This window comes from Chiroxiphia lanceolata, chromosome 4 (genome assembly GCF_009829145.1).
Source record: "Chiroxiphia lanceolata isolate bChiLan1 chromosome 4, bChiLan1.pri, whole genome shotgun sequence".
Taxonomy (NCBI): domain Eukaryota; kingdom Metazoa; phylum Chordata; class Aves; order Passeriformes; family Pipridae; genus Chiroxiphia; species Chiroxiphia lanceolata.
Genome location: NC_045640.1, coordinates 18332301 through 18349547, shown reverse-complemented (window position 1 = coordinate 18349547; position 17247 = coordinate 18332301). Strand labels below are relative to the sequence as shown.

General features: G+C 38.4%; 1 protein-coding gene across 2 annotated transcripts in view; it reads left to right on the top strand.

Moving 5' to 3' along the window:
* The first annotated feature begins 453 nt into the window (after positions 1 to 453).
* The window catches only part of KCNIP4 (potassium voltage-gated channel interacting protein 4), a 400704-nt gene continuing 383910 nt past the window's right edge, over positions 454 to 17247 (top strand). For both annotated transcript variants that reach the window (XM_032684981.1, XM_032684974.1), the window contains exon 1: positions 454 to 585. In XM_032684981.1, the coding sequence (XP_032540872.1) occupies positions 525 to 585 (61 nt within the window). In that variant the 5' untranslated portion in view covers positions 454 to 524. The remainder of the gene's footprint in view (positions 586 to 17247) is intronic.

Genomic DNA, 17247 nt, shown 5'->3' with positions numbered 1-17247 from the left:
GGGTCCCGGGCAGCCTGCGGCTTACAGGTGATGCGGGAACCACCTGTGGGCTCCCGCACAGCAGCGCGGGGGGCCGGCCCAGCCCTGTCGGACTCTCGCTCGGGGCTTTCCCCGCGGCCGCCCCCTCTCCCGAGCCGGCCCGGGGCGCAGGTGCCGGCTCAGCCCCGCTGCGGCAGGAGGAGCCCAGGGGAGCCCGGCGGGGCAGCGAGTGGAGACGGAGCCTTCCCCCGGCCGGCGGGTGAAGAAGGAAGGGGTCGAGGCGGCGCCTCCGCGGGCGAGCGCCCGGAGCCCCGCGCCGAGCCCGCCCCGCGCCGCGCGGGTGGCGGGGGAGGCGCCGCCGCCAAGGCGGGGCCCCGCTCCCGCTCCGCTCCCGCTCTCTCCTGCTCCGCTCCGCCGCGCCCGGCCCCGCTCCCGCTCCTCTCCTGCTCCGCTCCGCCGCGGCCCCGCTCCGGCTCCCGCCGCCCCGGCGCGGCGGTGCTGCCGCGCTTTCCCGCCGCGGCTGCGGGCGCCTCCCGCCTCCAAGCATGGACGTGAGGAGAGTGGAGAGCATCTCGGCGCAGCTGGAGGAGGCCAGCTCCACAGGCGGTAGGACGCGGGCAGCGCGAGAACGCGATGCTGCTCCTCGGAATTATTTGGGGGTCTCGCCCCACACCTTCGAGCAGCAAGTCTGGCAACTTGGCGCGGGGCGGGGAGGGGGGAGCTGCCTACCTGGGGTAAACGCACCTGTGCAGTCGGGGCAAATGTGTGCGTGTGCCTATAGGGACAGTAAGCAAACGCTTAATACCTGGGATCTCGGGCTAAGAAGCTCTAAGGGCTTTGCGAATCCCGCCCTAAGATGCCTGCTCTGACCTAGCTGGTACTTTTGCCTTTGCTGAAATGACTTAGGGCTGGGTATGAACCTCCCGGGCAAACCATGCACAGTTCCCAAGTCCCAGGAGGTAATTTTGGTCAATCCCACTTACACCTCCCTGCTTTGGTCTCCATTGTACCTTTCTGATGCTTAAGTGACAACTATTTGATGGAGACCAGCTTCTTCTGGTAAGCCAAAGGCTGTGTGGTGCCTTTCTCTTCTCTGTGTCTCAAACTGCAGTTCACATTCACCTGAGAAAGGCTAGAGGAGAACTTGAATTTTAGGGAAGAAGAGAAAGCATGCCTTGCTGTCCTCCACAGTGATTGTGACTCCTGGAGTGTTAAGAGTTTTTTCCCAGTTATTTAGAAATTAATCTGCTTGAGTGCAATGTGTAAGAGAATGTTGTGGAGGAAGGTGTTCATTTCAAGGTATCTGGTTAAGCAGAAGATGGTTGGACAATTAATGAAAAACTTTGCAAAACAGGCAATCAAAACCAGGAAAAACTTGTTTTCTTATAAGAGGTGGAAAACTATTTCACGTTTCTTGCTGTGTAGCTAGATTTCTTATAAACTCTGTGATGCCAGTGTAGAAGAGCAGCCTTACCAACAAGTTACTTGAAAGACACAGTGTAATCCCACCCTTTGCTTGATTTCTGATGCTTCAGAATCACCTAAAAGGTTCACAGTCACGTGTTCTCTGTTGGACTGTACTTGATTTTTCTCTTTCCTTAATGTCCCAGCTTTTTTAGTGTGTTAGGGTGTGTAGCCCTTCAGATAAGATACTAGAACATTTACTTTGGGGATAGGGAACTTTTTGTAATTGACTGTGCTATCAGGCTATCAGCTCAATTGTTTACTTAGTTGTTATGGGTATCCAACAAGGGGCATAGCCACCTAAGTGTTGTGATACTTCTCACTGCTTTCCAGATCCAAGCCCCCAGTTAACCCCCTGTAATTAAGGCTCTTCCACAAGTTGTAGTTAAGGCTCTTCCCTCCACGTACCACTGTCAGCCTTACAGCTCTAGTCTGTTAGAGGTCTGAAAGTCAAACTGCTTTTCTGTTAAACATACATCATGAGAGACAAACACTGAGCAGGCTCTTAGCTACCTGTGCAACCACATGCAAGACTGTTCAGGCTATACAGAACAGGTCATAATTTAGACACAATGGATTTGCACAGCTGCCATTGAGGAATTATTTGGTTTATAGATCATTATTCTAGGTGTTGAAGCATAAAGAGAGTTTAGAGCTTACTATTTTTTCTTATAGGTATAGTTAGCAGTAACAGCATCTATAAAATACTGGGGAAATATGATCTGAATCCATGTCATGCAAGTAATATAAAATAGAAAGATGGTATTTTTACAGTTGAGCTTCACATTAGATGTTTTGTCCATTTTGGTTCTCTTAATATACAAGCCCAATAACTGTTAGAAATTAATGACAGCTTTATTTCACTTTAAACTTGCAATGTTGAGAGGCATTAAAATACACTTTTGCACTGTTTAGAATAAAACCCAAAATCTGACTGAAACCTGAGTTACTGTAGGAAAAACATTTCTTGAAAATAAGTTCTTATGCTAGAAAAATAACATGGAAAGATAAAAATGACAGAGCTGAAAGGAAATACCTCCTTTCTTTTGGAAAATGACAGACATTAGATCACCACTCAATTTATATCTCATCACTAGCTTGATGTGATGTGAAGCTAACAAGTGTCTAGCTTCACTCCTCTGGGCTTCCTCCTTTCATGAGAGAGCTCGTTTATGTTCATCGTTCCACAATTTTGGCTCTTTTTCATCTAAACTTCTCTCTCCTCTCTCTCTTCCTGTCTCCCTCCAGGCTCCTAAACTTTCAACTCATTTTCAGTACCACCAGCATTTCCGAGAGTACCAGTCTGTTGGATTTTTGGTGGATTTTTTTCTCAAATAGAATCAATGTTTAAAATGTTAGTTGTTTTTAAATGGTAGTGCCTCCAATAGAGTTGTTACAGGGATTTGATGCTAGTGTATGAGAGCCAGAAAATGAAACCAAAGACAGTGTGACTGTTCCTCAGTTTAATTTTTCCAAATGAAATGAAGCCCAAATAACACACAGGCAGATTAAATTATGAAAATTATTAATGACAAAGATAACATTTTCTACCTTTTAACAGGTAAGAACTCCACCTCCCTTCAACTGCTCTTCCCCTTACATTTACTCTTGCAAGTTGCAGAGCATCTTTTAATTCAAGGGCATTCAAGTTAATGTCAATTGGAACACCACTGAGAGTTGTTGAAGTAACAGAATGTGTCCGCTCTTAAATACTGAGCCATTGTAAGGATGAACTGTTTCATCCCCTCTGCCCCATGAAACAGTCTTTATCAATGAGATAGTTGGATTTGTGGTAGTGATAGCCAAAACTCATCTGCTGCAGGGTAAAGGCATGCAGTGTCTTTGCAAAATGTGAAGAGCAGAGGGAGATTATCAGTAAAAGTTTGTGTGGGTAAGAACAAGTTTAATCACAAAATGTCCCATGGGTTCAATATCTAGGACAAACTTAAGCTGTTGGGAATATAAATATGAATAAGACTTTATCACAGCAACTGGTTGCTTTGCTTTAGGGTGTGATGAATTCAGAATGGGGATTGTGCTGACCAATATACCCATCCTTATTCAAACAATAGAAATGTTTACAGAAGCCACGGTGTCGTTTATGACAAGTTTTGAAGATTTTCTCTGATTAGACAGGGCAGTCACAAATTTTTCATGTCAGAAAAGAGGCTGTAATCTCTACATTGTGGACAGAAGACAGACCAAAGAGTACTATTAAGAAGTGCTTATCCAACTTCAAGTTTACTTAGAGTGAAGTATTCTCTGCCACACCTCTGAGGGATTCTTGTGCAATAGTGCTCACGTTTGCTTTTAGTGAATGACTTACTCTTGTTGTTTGAGGCATTCTTACAAGACAAAGGAAGCAGTGCTAAAAAGGACACAAAATTATGTATTGAAAAAGCTGAAAATAGAAATTTAGGAAAGGGGATGCTAAGAAAAATCGTTAAAGTGATTAAAAAATGTCATGGAAAACAATTACAGGAAAAAAGAAAAGGTGGGAGGAAGGAAAGAAGGAAACAACTTTTGTATCTCACACCTTGAGACACAAAATTGATTATGTATTGGTGCTAAGTGTTGGACCGATTTCTTTATATCCCATTTGGGATTCATCTAACACCATGAAAACCAGGCAGTGACTATCCCAGTGATTTCCATCACTACTCATATCAGCGTGAAAGCTGTCAGGAAAGATAGCGGTGTCAAAGCCTAGGAGCTCCATCCAAAGAACATGCTGTCAGTCAAAAGTCAGTGTCACGTTTTTACTAATGATCTCTTTTCTCTAAACACTCTTCATCATTGGACACTTTCAAGATTCATGTGGACAGGGTGCTGGACCATCTTGTCTAGACTAGCGTTTCTGTGCTAGAAATGCTGCTTCCAAATGCCACATTTTTTGTGTGAAATCTGCAAATACACAAGGGAAGGAATAAATTAAATGGACTCGTGATCTAAGAAAGGAGGTATATGTATCATGTACTTGCAAATAGATGCAAATATTTTAAGTGAAAAATATACATTCTGCTCCTACAGGGTGGAAGAACTGTCTGCGGCAAAAGCCTCTGCAAAAAGTTTGGATTCTGCCTCCATTTCTGATTCCTCTATTCAGTGAGTGTGTAAAGAAGTGCAAAATTCTAGTATAGAGTCATATTTGACGTAAATGCTGAAAATACTTTGGCTTTCCATCAATTTTATATCATGTAAATATAAATTTTCACAAAATACAGCTTTCTTATTCATTATTCCGTGTTTCAGGGTTACTACCCACGATCAGAGAGTTGATATATAAATAACTGAACATCTGGACAAGTTTCAGGTATATTTGGCTTAGAGAACTGATGCTTCCCAGGTGTTTTTAGACATTATAAAATATATAGAGGCAGACATGGTATCTAGCAGTTAGTGTAGTCATCAAAGTATCTAGTGTGTGTCATGGAAAGCTTTTACAGTGTATCAGATAAGCACTTAGGACTTCTGCTTTGGGTTGGAGCTGAATATTTGATCCGTGCAGCATTCAGCTGTAATCTATCCCATCTCAGCCTCTCAGTTTGCCATTGTGATTTATTCGTAATCTTTGGCACTTGAAAAAGAAAGTATCTAAAAATACAACAACGCCTGATTGCTTCACTCTTTCACAGATATATGCATTACTGCCAGGCTGTCCTACTATCCTCCCTCCACCCCCTCCCCAATTCTGCTTGTCTTCTCTTTCAAGTACCAAAACAGACTGTATTTGAAATCTTCCTTGCCAAACAAATGCTGGCCATTTGTTGTCTCCTATTAGCAGAGGCCATTACTCCTATTTGAGATGAGAGAGAAAACATTGGCACAAGGTTGTGGTCTTGGAGGTCAAGAAGCCAAATCAATTTTTCAGTAGTTGCAGTCAATATAATCTGAACCAAGTGGAATTCTCTTCTTTATTAGCACACACTTTAATTAATAGGCTTGAGCCTATTCTGGGACATAAGGAGTGCAGATATCAAAGCCTCCATTCTTTGGAGCACAGTGTGGCAGTGCAGGTGGAGACAGTTAATAGGTGAGGTTAATGAGATAGTTCATCTCTGTTTGGCCTGAACTATAATGTGTGGCTGCATCAAAAGGAAATGAACAAAAGGTTGACATAGGCATTAGGTTTTTTGACAGTAGTTGTCTTTTCAGAATCCTGGTTTCTCTGGCAAGATCTTTGCTTGCTATTGCTTTGATGGCTAGGTAGTATTTGGTCTGGATTTCCCACTGAGTACACCAAGTGGAATGTGGAAGAGAAGCAAAAGTGTATGGAATATATGTTTTTTGAAGTCTATATAACTGTGGAAAGCATGGAATCCAATTATTTTGTGGTGTTCTTAATACAATTACAAAATAATAATTACAGGAGGCTTGGAATCATAGATCATAGTTTGACCTTTTTTTTCACATTATTTTCCATTCTCACACTCTACAGGAGAGATCATTTCTGTGTTATCACCTTCATGCATGCAGCAGCAGATGAGGTTGGGCTCTAGATTTGCTTTTATGAATTCGGGAGATCTGTAGACAGCTATAAACTGGCAGCAGTTTAAAGTATGGAGTTGGGTTGAAAGTATATTGAATCCATTCACTTCTAAGAATAAACCCAAACACAGAATCTGAACACATACTGTGTTTTATTTCTGGCAGCCCAGCAGAGACTTAATATGATATTAAAAGGAATTTTCTGTAAGAATTCTGAAAATAAATATAGTGTTTCTCTTTTGTATTCTTTTTCACCTGTAAAACAAATTTATTTAGAGGTGCAGTTTATAGCTGTGATCCCCTGTTGTATGTTTATAATTTATACTGCAGCAACACAAACAGTGGTATAAAAGTTATAGGTGCTTATGTGTCTACTAGAGAAATGAACTACAGGTGGAAGGCATGATAATAGGGAATTTTAAAATATAAACACTTTGCCCTGTTAAAAACAATGATTCACATTTAAATGTTTGGATTTTATTATAGGAGAAAATATCTTTGTTTGTATACGAGGTGTATTTCAGCAAATAACGCGTAATCCCCAAGCACAGTTAAATGCCTAGCACTGTACAGCACATTCCAGCAGTATGCCACGAAGTGACTAAGTGGTGACAGCTTAGAAAGAGTTATTCCAGCTTAAAGGCTTTGACTGTTCTAAGACACAGACTGCAAGGTTGTTGCTCTATTTCATGCAGTCAGTAAGAAAGGGTTTGCTATTTTAATGATAGGAAAAAAGACCAATTTTGCTGATACGTTTTCTAGTTCTCACAATTTTCAGTTACCTTTCCAGCAGAGAGAATTTTGATGAATATCACTGTAGTCATTAGGCTCTAGTATAGCAAATCTCATTATTTTTGAATCAAACTTCTGTTAATAAGCCAGAAGAAACATTTAGGATATATTAGAAAGGTAGACAGTAGCCATAAAGTGTGATGATGGGTCTGATTCTTCGCAGTGGGAACAACCAGAACAGCATTTCATCACAGTAAGTCGTCTGATTATCAGGACTATTCCTAAACCCTTTCATACCTGTGGAAATAATTGCAATCAATAAGGATTTCTCATTTTTAAAATTAAATGTAGTTATTTGACTTAGAACTTTTTATTATAACATACAATGTAATGTCATTAAAACACATTGAAAGACAACATTGTGCCAAACAAAGGGTAAACATTATATGAAGAAAAGATCTATTCTAAATGGACAATATCCTAAATACTTGAAGTAAGTTGGAAAGGAGGAAAAAGTTTGATTTTTTTTTTAAATTTTAACATACTTATGTGATACAACTTGAAATTATGATCTTTTGAAAGTCACACTCTATATAACATCTGTGAGATACAAGCATTATTGTAAATGAACATTGAGGTTTGGAATTTTGTAATATGTAGAGATGTCTGTGTACATGCTAAATACCATAAATTAACAATCTATAATCATATTATCAAAGTACCTGGGCCAGTACTACCATAATGCTTTTTTTTTTTTTTTTTTGTATGAATGTTGCAGCCACAGTTTCAAAGAATACCCTAGAAAGGACTGACCTTTTTTGAGACTGTTTGTTTTATTGTGCCAAAGCATGTTGCATCAGCCACTCCTTGGCATTTTCCAGCAGCAAGTGCTCCCTCCATGTCCAGGTGCTAAGATGGTCCAGGGAACCCCCACTGCTGGCAGGAATATCCTTGGCTGTGTGCATGTGGTTTCCCAGTGCAGATGGTTGATGGGAGAATGAAAAGTACGCTGTGGGATTACAGTCCCTACCCGAGCAGTTAAAAGAAAGAAGAGGATAGAGATCAAGGAATGCCGTTCATGTGTGGGGCTTCAGTGGTATCTGAGCAAGTGGACTTGAGGATCTGCTGTTCTGTTGCCTTTAGGTGGAGATAATTGAATCCTGTTTATCTTAAAATAAGTAGGAGAAAAATCCTTAAAGAATATAATATATAAATAATATAAAATAATATAAAAGATGTATATCAAGGGGACCCAACCATAGAATCATGTTTTGCTTCACTGTGTACTGTTAGCAGGTACTTCCTGCTTACAGGTGCTTCCTCAGATCACCAAAGGTTTTGAGTTTTGACAGTGTAGGTGGTTTTAACCAGGTGATACCAGATGTCCTTAATCATTCTGACTACACTCTTTCTATTCTGTGTATTATTTTCCATGTTGATTTATGGACATTTGAGGTTATTTTGTTGTGCTCTCTGATGCAGCATAATAAAAAGTATCACCCGTTGTAATGCTGTCAACAGAGAAAGATAAATCCAGACTGTTTGTTCCAGGTGTTTTGTGCTGGCAGCATCCACCTGCTGGTAACTGAGACAAGTACACACTAAAGTTCATTGTTATTTTTAAAAAGATGCTGTAATTGACATACACACACTACCTCTTAGGTGCTGCCCTGATTTCTGCACAGCCAGGATCTGCAGTTTACCAAATCCAAGATGCCTAAGGAAAAAAAATATAATAAAACACAGTAGATATGCAAGTTGTGAGGATGTGCAGCATGATTAAGATACAGAGAATTTCATGCTGTTGTTTCAGTAACTAGGTCTACTTTATATACTGTGTCATTCTTTGATCTTTATGATGGTGATGAAGTGGGGTTTTCCTGTTTTGCTTTTTGAAATATGTGACATTGTACAGTCATCTCCCAGAACTGGGAAAATGAGCCACTTCTGTGGCCGGGATCTGTCATTGTTTGCTTCAGTCTCTGTCTCTATGACTATGAATTTGTTTCTCTACATGGGAGATGGGAAAGAGGAGGTCAAAGAGCAGGATGGGTTGGTGGATAGATGGTAGATTTTGCCCTTTCTGCCTGCTATTACATGGTGATGAAGATTCTCTTTGCAGGAGATTGAGACCTCCAACTCTTTCAGGCAGTGGCTCCTGCTTCTCCCTCTCCTTGTCACTTAGAAGGTACATGTGAACCCCTCTGCTAAATGAGCACTTTCTCACCTGTTTTGTATAATCTTTTTCCTCAGATGGATGTCATTTTGAGGTTATGCATTTCTTTCTAGGCTGATTGATTATCAATGAAAGGAGAGGAGAGGAGGTAATGCCTCCAGTGTAATTGGTGGGTCTCTAATGCATGTTTTACATAAAATGAAGTTCTGATAGACTTGGAGGAAAAATAGTAAGTGGAGGTTAAAGTGAGGAGGAAACAGACATGACTGAGGGTATAATGACCTAGTTATAATGGCACATCTGATGTCAAGTTTCCCCCCTAGTACATTAAATCTTTATTAAAAATATGAACTAGCAGGACTTAAAATTATACAGATTCATACTTAAATATCTTGCTTAATTACTTAACTTTCAGGGTTGAACAGCATTTAGACATTATTTAGACTCATAAAAATCTTTGTGTCAGTTACACCTTTTGTTTGCATTCAGCTAATTTTCTGATAATAAAATAGAGAGAAGCAATTTTGTATTTCAACATAAACTTACAAAGATCACTTCCTATATCTAAGGTCTTTGAGTCATCCTAGACTTCTTAAGAAGCAGTAACTTTTCTCTTTCCTAAAGGTATGGAAGATGTTCACCTAAACCCCACGTATTCAAAAAAACAAACCTCTACTCATAATTTAACTGTATGTTTTACTTTTCTGCCTATGCTTAGAAAAAAGCAAGAACATTTTGACCTGTTCAGAGTGGAATGTAAAACTATCTAAAAGGTGTCAGTAAATTTCTAACATCTTATTAAGTGATGTTTTATCAGCAGTCACTTTAATCAACAGCACTTAAATTGCTACTAGGCAATCTATTAGGACATTTTCAATTAAAGAATTCAGAAGAAAGTAGGCTTTTTTGTGCATGTTTTTCTTTTCAAGAACCCAAAACATTAATGATGTGTTTTCACATAAGCTGCATCACAAAGAATGTGTACAGAAATGCTGTCAATTAAGAGACTGATTCCTCACTGGAAAAGAACAAGAAAAAGTTAATGGCATTATTAAAGCACTATTTGGTAAGTAGCAACTTACAATGCTGTTTGTGTAGACAATATATTTTCCATTCTGCAGGTGTAGTGTTAGAATAAATGTGTATTCAATGGTAAACACAGAGTTCATTAGATGAACAGATACCAGTTTCTTGTTGTAATAATACTAAAGCAATGGTTTCACGTTCCAGGAAGGCTGTGTATTGATTAAACCACCTTGCACTTAAGCAATTAATATAGATCTTTTGGATACATCAGTGCTTGTTTCATTATGATTAAAAGCCCTGATCTTGCCAGTACAGTGCAGCATTTGCAACTGAGAATCATCCTGTTACCCTTAAGAAAGGTACTTGCTCGTCAGCGTTTGAACAGGTGACTTTAGTCCATCAAATTCTGAAACCTATCACAAAGAAGGGAAGAAACAAAGCTTTTCTCTCTTCCTGTGTAGTCCATAATTTCATAAACCAAAAATTTGGCTGTAGAGGATACACAACTATATTGACAATACACCTTGTAATGTTAATGTAATCTTGCCATGCTAATATAATGGAAAGGAATCAGAGAAACAAATAGAGATATCTAAAGAGAGTCTGTTTACCTACTCAAAGTACTGGAGAGTATTTCTAATTCGAATCACCAAAACTGCAACTTCTAAGAATCACTTAGAATTTACTTTCTAGGAAATAAAAGTTGTTAAGGGAATGCTGAGATTTTTGTGTAATATTTTCATTTGAGAAACTTGTATTTTTATAAAATGTCTCAACACTACTATAAAGTTGTGAATTTTCTGGCTGAGGACAAAATAAATAGGCATATACTCAGTCAAGTTTCTATGTTTATATTTGTCTCTGAATGCTAGGGCTGACTACATACAACTGTATGTAATCCAGACAGCCTACTCAGGGCAGAAGGCTGATGCAAAATCCAGCTCAAAAATTCCGTTACGTTGAATTTCATTTGTACTTTTCAGATAAAGGCAATAAAAAACATGGAATCATTGAGAAATAGTTTGGAAGAGAAGTAGAGAAGTCTTCCTGTTTACCCAAGGCAGAATTCAAATACTTATGTGGTAGTTCAGATAGCTTTTTGTTTAATGTACTTACAGTTCTGGGTACTTACTACTGGGTGCTCCATGACATTGCCACTTAATCTATTACGGATTTTGTCTTTCCTGATACAAACTTTTTCCTAGTTCTAAAGTAAGCCTTCTGACATTTAAAACCTGATACCCAAAATGGATAAAATACAGTACTGAATAGGACAAACCCATTATTTGGTATGTCTTAAATTTTTGTCTTGTTTATACTTTAATGTATGAGCTGCTGTCCTTTCCACAGCAGCCTTCCACCTGTCCTCAGCCTGTGATGTAACATGTTCAGCAGTGGCAGACTTCCCAGATACACAGTTGTCACCTAAACAGTTTTTTTCCATTCTGTTTCTACAAGATAGGTTATTCCTCTGGAAATTTACTTAATGTCTTGTACATTATCCTTTACAAATGATAGCTAATTTTTGAGTGTTGCTTTTCATCTTCCAAACTTGTAGGAAGTTTACTGACTACAGTGCTTGAAATTGGAGTATTAAAAGTAGGGTACAGATTTCAACTTAGTTTCAGGTGTTTCTGCTTCACATAAAGGAGAGATTCCAGTTTACCCCTGTTGATGGTAATTCTTCCCATCCTAAAAGAGCTCTGTAGAAGTTATTGCTTCCATAGAGATGAGATCAGCAGCTCCCAGTTCCTCTTGAGTCTAAGGAGAATCACTGTATAGTGAGTTACATCCTTGCAGTGCACAAAGTTTTTATCTTTGTATGAAGCCGCTCTCAAAAATTTGGGATGAGGTAGGAATCATTGTTTTGCTAGAAATAACAACCATTAACTTTCCCTCATTTCTATGGGAAGCTTGATGAAAGACTGCAGGGAATCTCAAGGGCCTCCAGAACTTCTCTTTTATGATCAGAACAGATATCCAAATAAATAAAATACAGAAGAACAGCTTCAACTTGCACTTGCTTTCCAGCTATTTATTGGACTTGGATCTTCAGAAAGAAAACTTTGTCAGTGACCTTTTTATGAACTCTATCTTTTCTAAGAATATTTTAGCTCTTAAACATTTGATATGCAGCATGAACTTCTTAGTTCTCTCTTCCATAAATAAAAACTGAAGACAGTTACTTTAAACAATTTTTTAACATGAAAAGTCAATGTCACAGGCAATAGCAAAGCTTTTGAAGTTTCAAACACTTCTTATTCAGATTATTTTTATCAGTGCCGTACCATCTCACACTTGATAAGATGTGCCTCCGCTTTTATGAGTGTCTTTACTAAATGTTATTATAATGATAAAATAGGGTGTGCTCATTTCTCTCTCATTTTTCAAGGCTGATGTATCTAGGAGGCTTTAATCAAGAAAGATGTCATATATTTTAACTTTTATACCAGCTTAAGCCTTTCTAGTTGTGATTTTCGGTGTACATACTCCAAAAGTATTTACCTTTTGTCCACTGCCTGATTAAAACCACCCTTAGAATGGCACTTGCATACAAATGACCATAGAGGATTTATTATCTGTCTTTTCCAAATGCATTTTTATAGTTTGATAGTTTAGGGATATGGTTCTTTAAGCTTGTAGTTCCAGGAGAGTTCTGTGATAACTGGTCTGTGGATGTTAATAAATTAAACTGTATGTTTGAATTCAGTTGTGAGATGTGATAAAGCTGTTTTAACGAGCCCAGGCAGAGACTTTTATCAGGCAGCCCTCTGGAGGCATGGAGCTGGTGCTCTGGCTTTAAAGCAATCAGCATTCCTTTCATTGGCTTTGCTGGGAAAATTCATTTGTTTTTAAAGTTTCGTTTTTACAACTTCTGCTCGTAGAGAAATCCCTCTGGCCTCTGTGGTGTGTAGGTGAAATTCATTGGCAGTGAAATCTCCTGAGGACGTGCTTGTCGACTGAGGTTTTATAACTACAGAGGGCGGAGTGGTCTGGCAGGAGCACCCCCAAGCACCCTGAGCTCAGCTCTGCTGCTCTGTCCCACCAAGGACTGTAGAAAAAGTAGAACAGAATTTAATAAAATTCTTTATTATACTTCAACTTATTCCAGCTTGAGCTGTCAAAGATGTTAGCAGAAGAGCTGATTGATTTATTATCAGGGTTTTTTTACCCTGAGCAAAAATAGCATGTCGATGTTTAAAACAAAGTTTGTTATTTTCCCCCACTCCTCTCCACCTTCCCAAACTCTTCTTCCAGTGTCTGAGCATATGGTTTTCTCTAAGATCGATAGATCTTCTCTTGATGGGTAGATAGAGGCATCCAGACTAGATGTCACTGCTGGAGAGCATAGGCCAGTGAGGATACTGGCAATTGCAAACTTGGGCTGTCCCTGAGCACCACTACACTTGACCAGTCCAGATCTCCCCATGGAGGACATAATGTACCATATAGTACACTATAGTACACTTGATTTTTATATTAATATATAACATCATCATCTTTTCTGTATACTTGGTGATTTCACACTATTTTGATTTTGATCTTCGCTTACTTTGTTAGCATTCATCACAACTAGTATATTTTATACTAGGTGACATTGCGTGTCATTGTCTTCATGCCATTTATTCTCCCTTTAAATTTTAAGTGTTCTACAAGTATATCAGGCTAGCATTGCCCTATTCCTTCAGAACAGTTTTGTTGAACTTAGCTCGAAATAAAGTGCACAGTGAGTTCTATTTGTTGTGCCTATTCCTGTATAACTTTTTATTAGTCTAATCATTACTCTTTTATTAAATTCCTAAGCCAGTAATCATGTGCCTTTGATAATACTGAGAAGGGGAGAACTACATTATTCTTGGATGATAGATTCACAATGCTTTTTGATTAGAATTCTCACCATCTTAAAGTAAAATTACTGGACACTTTCTGAAGTCTTGGAGAATAATTCACAAGTGACAGAGAAATGAAATTGAGAAGTCTTAGTAGAAAAATAGTAATTTCGTCAATCTGTGAATTTGGGCTATGCCCAAATATGGGAAATAGTAGCTCAGAATAGCAGTGTGAAATGGGGCTAATGAGTAATAGTGAATAAGAATTTTTACAGGGTTTCACTTCAGACTAGCTCTAGTCTAGTTGGATTGACTAAATGCCTGCTAATATTTTTAGTGCATTAAGTGAGCTTCTGGAACACATCTACCCGTTTACTTTCACCTAAAAGAATCCACGTTGTGCATTCCAAGTGCATTCCATGATGTGAACCATTAGGGGACTTCTGACAGTATGTTCCTGATCTGAATGGAAAACCTAATGTGTCCATATGTCAGCACTGTGGGAATTTTCCCATTCTCTGGGTCCCAGAAATTGTGTGAGTTTGTTGTAGCACTTTTTATCTCTTTTGCAGGATTCAAATGTGATCCTTTCTAGCTCAGGGAATTGATGGAGACTTGCTTAGGTACCATCCTAATATTTTAGGGATGTTTGTTAAAGATTAGGTCTACTTATTTTAGGATTTACTATATTAATATCACCAAAATTATGTCTTTTTAGAACCAAATTTTCTGTCAGAGATTTTCTTAACATCTAATCACAATTCACTAAGCATCAGCTTCACTGCACAGTAGCTGCTTCTCATTATCTGATAGCTGCTATCACTTGCTTGATTGACAATTTACAATTAATTCTTTTTGTGTGTACTCAGGCTGCTCATTTAGTAGTGACTGTAAAAGCACATGTGCAGAACATATTACAGAACGACCATCAGTGAAATGCCTTCTTGAATAGGAAAATGTATAACTGTGTCAAAAATAAACATTGGAGATTTTAAAAGCAGAATACATATGATGTGTACTAGAGTTTCAGTGCTAGACTTGGTAAATACAGTCTTAGATTGGCTGTGTTGCAGGCAGTTCTGCCTCCTAATGTGGACACATCCTGGTAACTCCTTGCAATTTCTGTGTTTCAGGATGCATTTGCTTGTCCAGAGAGAATATACAAAGTCAGTAAAAACCCAGAGAGAAAATTAAGTCAATAGCACTGCAAATAGTAGTTTGACTATTTGCGCGACATTTGACTATTTTTATAAATTATGTTACTTCACGTTAGTTTATTATGGCACTGGAGTCAAAACTTTTAAAATACTGGGCCAAAGTACAGCTTGTTGAATGTTTCAAGACTGTTTTTGAGTTATTTTGGAGTTTGAATGTAGCCATTGGGTAGAGTTTTCTTGTGCACTATGGCTTTGAAGTCTAGTATTAGCACTGTTTGCTGTAGAAACACAATGCCAAATTAACTTAATTTCATCTTTGCCATATTTTCAAGCTCAAAAACTACACCTTGCAATTTTTTGAATATGGACCAGATGACCTCTAAAGGTACATCCCATCTCAACCATTCTGTGATGCTGGGACTGAAACGGACAAAATTTTTTTTGGAAGTGTACATTAATTGTAGTTAAATTTTTTGGGATACTTGTGGATTTTTCTTTGTATTTTTCATCTTTGCTTACATTTCTATGCATAGTTTTTATACAGAAGTTATTTCAGGCGTGGCTCTCACAGAGGAGAAGAGAAACCGGATGAATATTTTTAAGCAAGTGGCAGGGAAGATTACAGTTATGTATTAAATTGGGAGTGGTTCTGCAATGCAAGATGCACTTAACCAATAGTTGATGGGTTGGAAATGAGTGGTTTTAGGTGTTCAGCATTAAGTAGTTCAGTTCTCAGCTAGAGCACTGCACAGACACCCCAAAAAGTAGTTTTCTTTAATATATACTCCAAGATGTAGACACTCAAGCATGATCTACCTGAAGCTAATTTTGAGAATGAACTGTTGAGTTAATATAGTTTCCATATCTGTTAAGACTTCTGCTAGTTTTGTACACTTTAGAATAGGATCTATTATTTTTGTCATTTCTCTAGAGCTCTTGATCTGTCTGTTCAACCTTGTTGGTCACCTGGTTTTTTGAAGATCCTTCAGATGCCTAGGTGAGCATCAATAGCTGGAGATTTGAGCCATCAGTGTGGAAATGTTGGATCTGTACGCATATACATGAAAGGAAACAAAAATAATTGCATTTTCTCTTTCACTGTGTCTGTGTGTATTGTACTTGATAGTGTTGTGCATCTATAGTACCCCCAAAATGAACTGAGCAGTAATATAAAAATACTGGTGTAGGGTAAAATAAAGATACTGGGGTTTGCAGAATTTTTCAAAACCTAAGGCTGGGATGCCTACTAAGCCCTCATCTTTTCCCAGGGAAAATGTAAACCAGATTAGGGGTTCTAGAGCTCTTCAGCATTTTTCACTTTAAGTGATTTTGAAAGTTTCCTATGTGTTATAGTCCACAGCAACAGCATCTAGATATTACATAATGACCCACTTAAGAAATGCAGTCAGATGCTGTAAGACTGTGCATTAACTTGCGTAGAGGAGATGTCTCCAGTGAAGTCAAAGAATTTTGCAGTTACTAGTTGAACACAGGGAGCTACTCAGTTGAGCTCAGGTCAATATTAGCCTGTTTTATAAAGAAAAATATTTGGTGATTGTATCATACTATAAGCCAGAAAATTTTCTTCTTCATCTTTAGTTGAAAATACAGGAAATTTTCACCTAACCTGAAGTTTTGTCTTTAGTGCTAGGTGGGATACTGATATCCTGATATGGTTTTTTGTCGGTTTTTTTATGCTGATGGAAAAAGGAACATTTAGTTCTTAAATTTTATTACTAAAAACTATTGTGTTAATGAAAAACACATTAAAATGTTTGAAGCAAAAGTATGAGCTGAAATGTTTGTACTTTTCAGACCTCTCTTCCTTGTAGACAAGAATGGTATTGCATAAGACTTGCTCATTCTTAAAACATAGTATCAACTTAACATGGTTTGCAAGCATTTGTTACATGAGTAAAGATTAAGCAGAAAAACCCCAACACACATACACACACACAAACGTCCAACCTTTTAAATCTTTCCAAGGAGTTTCAATTTCAAATTTTGATTATCAGATTATATTTTGTGTTGAAAGCACACATAGGAAAATTATCCATTAGGTTTTAGAAACTCATGGGAGTTTAAAAGGAGTTTAATACTCTAAGATGGTTCTGATGGGCACATTAGCTCTCTAACAATTCTGAAGGCAAGGTAGGCTTTAATGGATACCTTCAGACCTGCATGTCCTATACTAGAGACTTCAGTGAGACATTTGGCCAAAGCATCTTTCCATGCTGAAAGTATATTCTATTAGAACTTGTCAATACTGTACCAGTTATTTTAGTAGAGAGAAGATTTATATTCAGTCAGTTCAATCAACAGTTTAAAAAAAATAATATTTTTCAAAGTGCAAATTAGAACAATATTCTTCATTTTCAAAAATGAAAATTAGGAT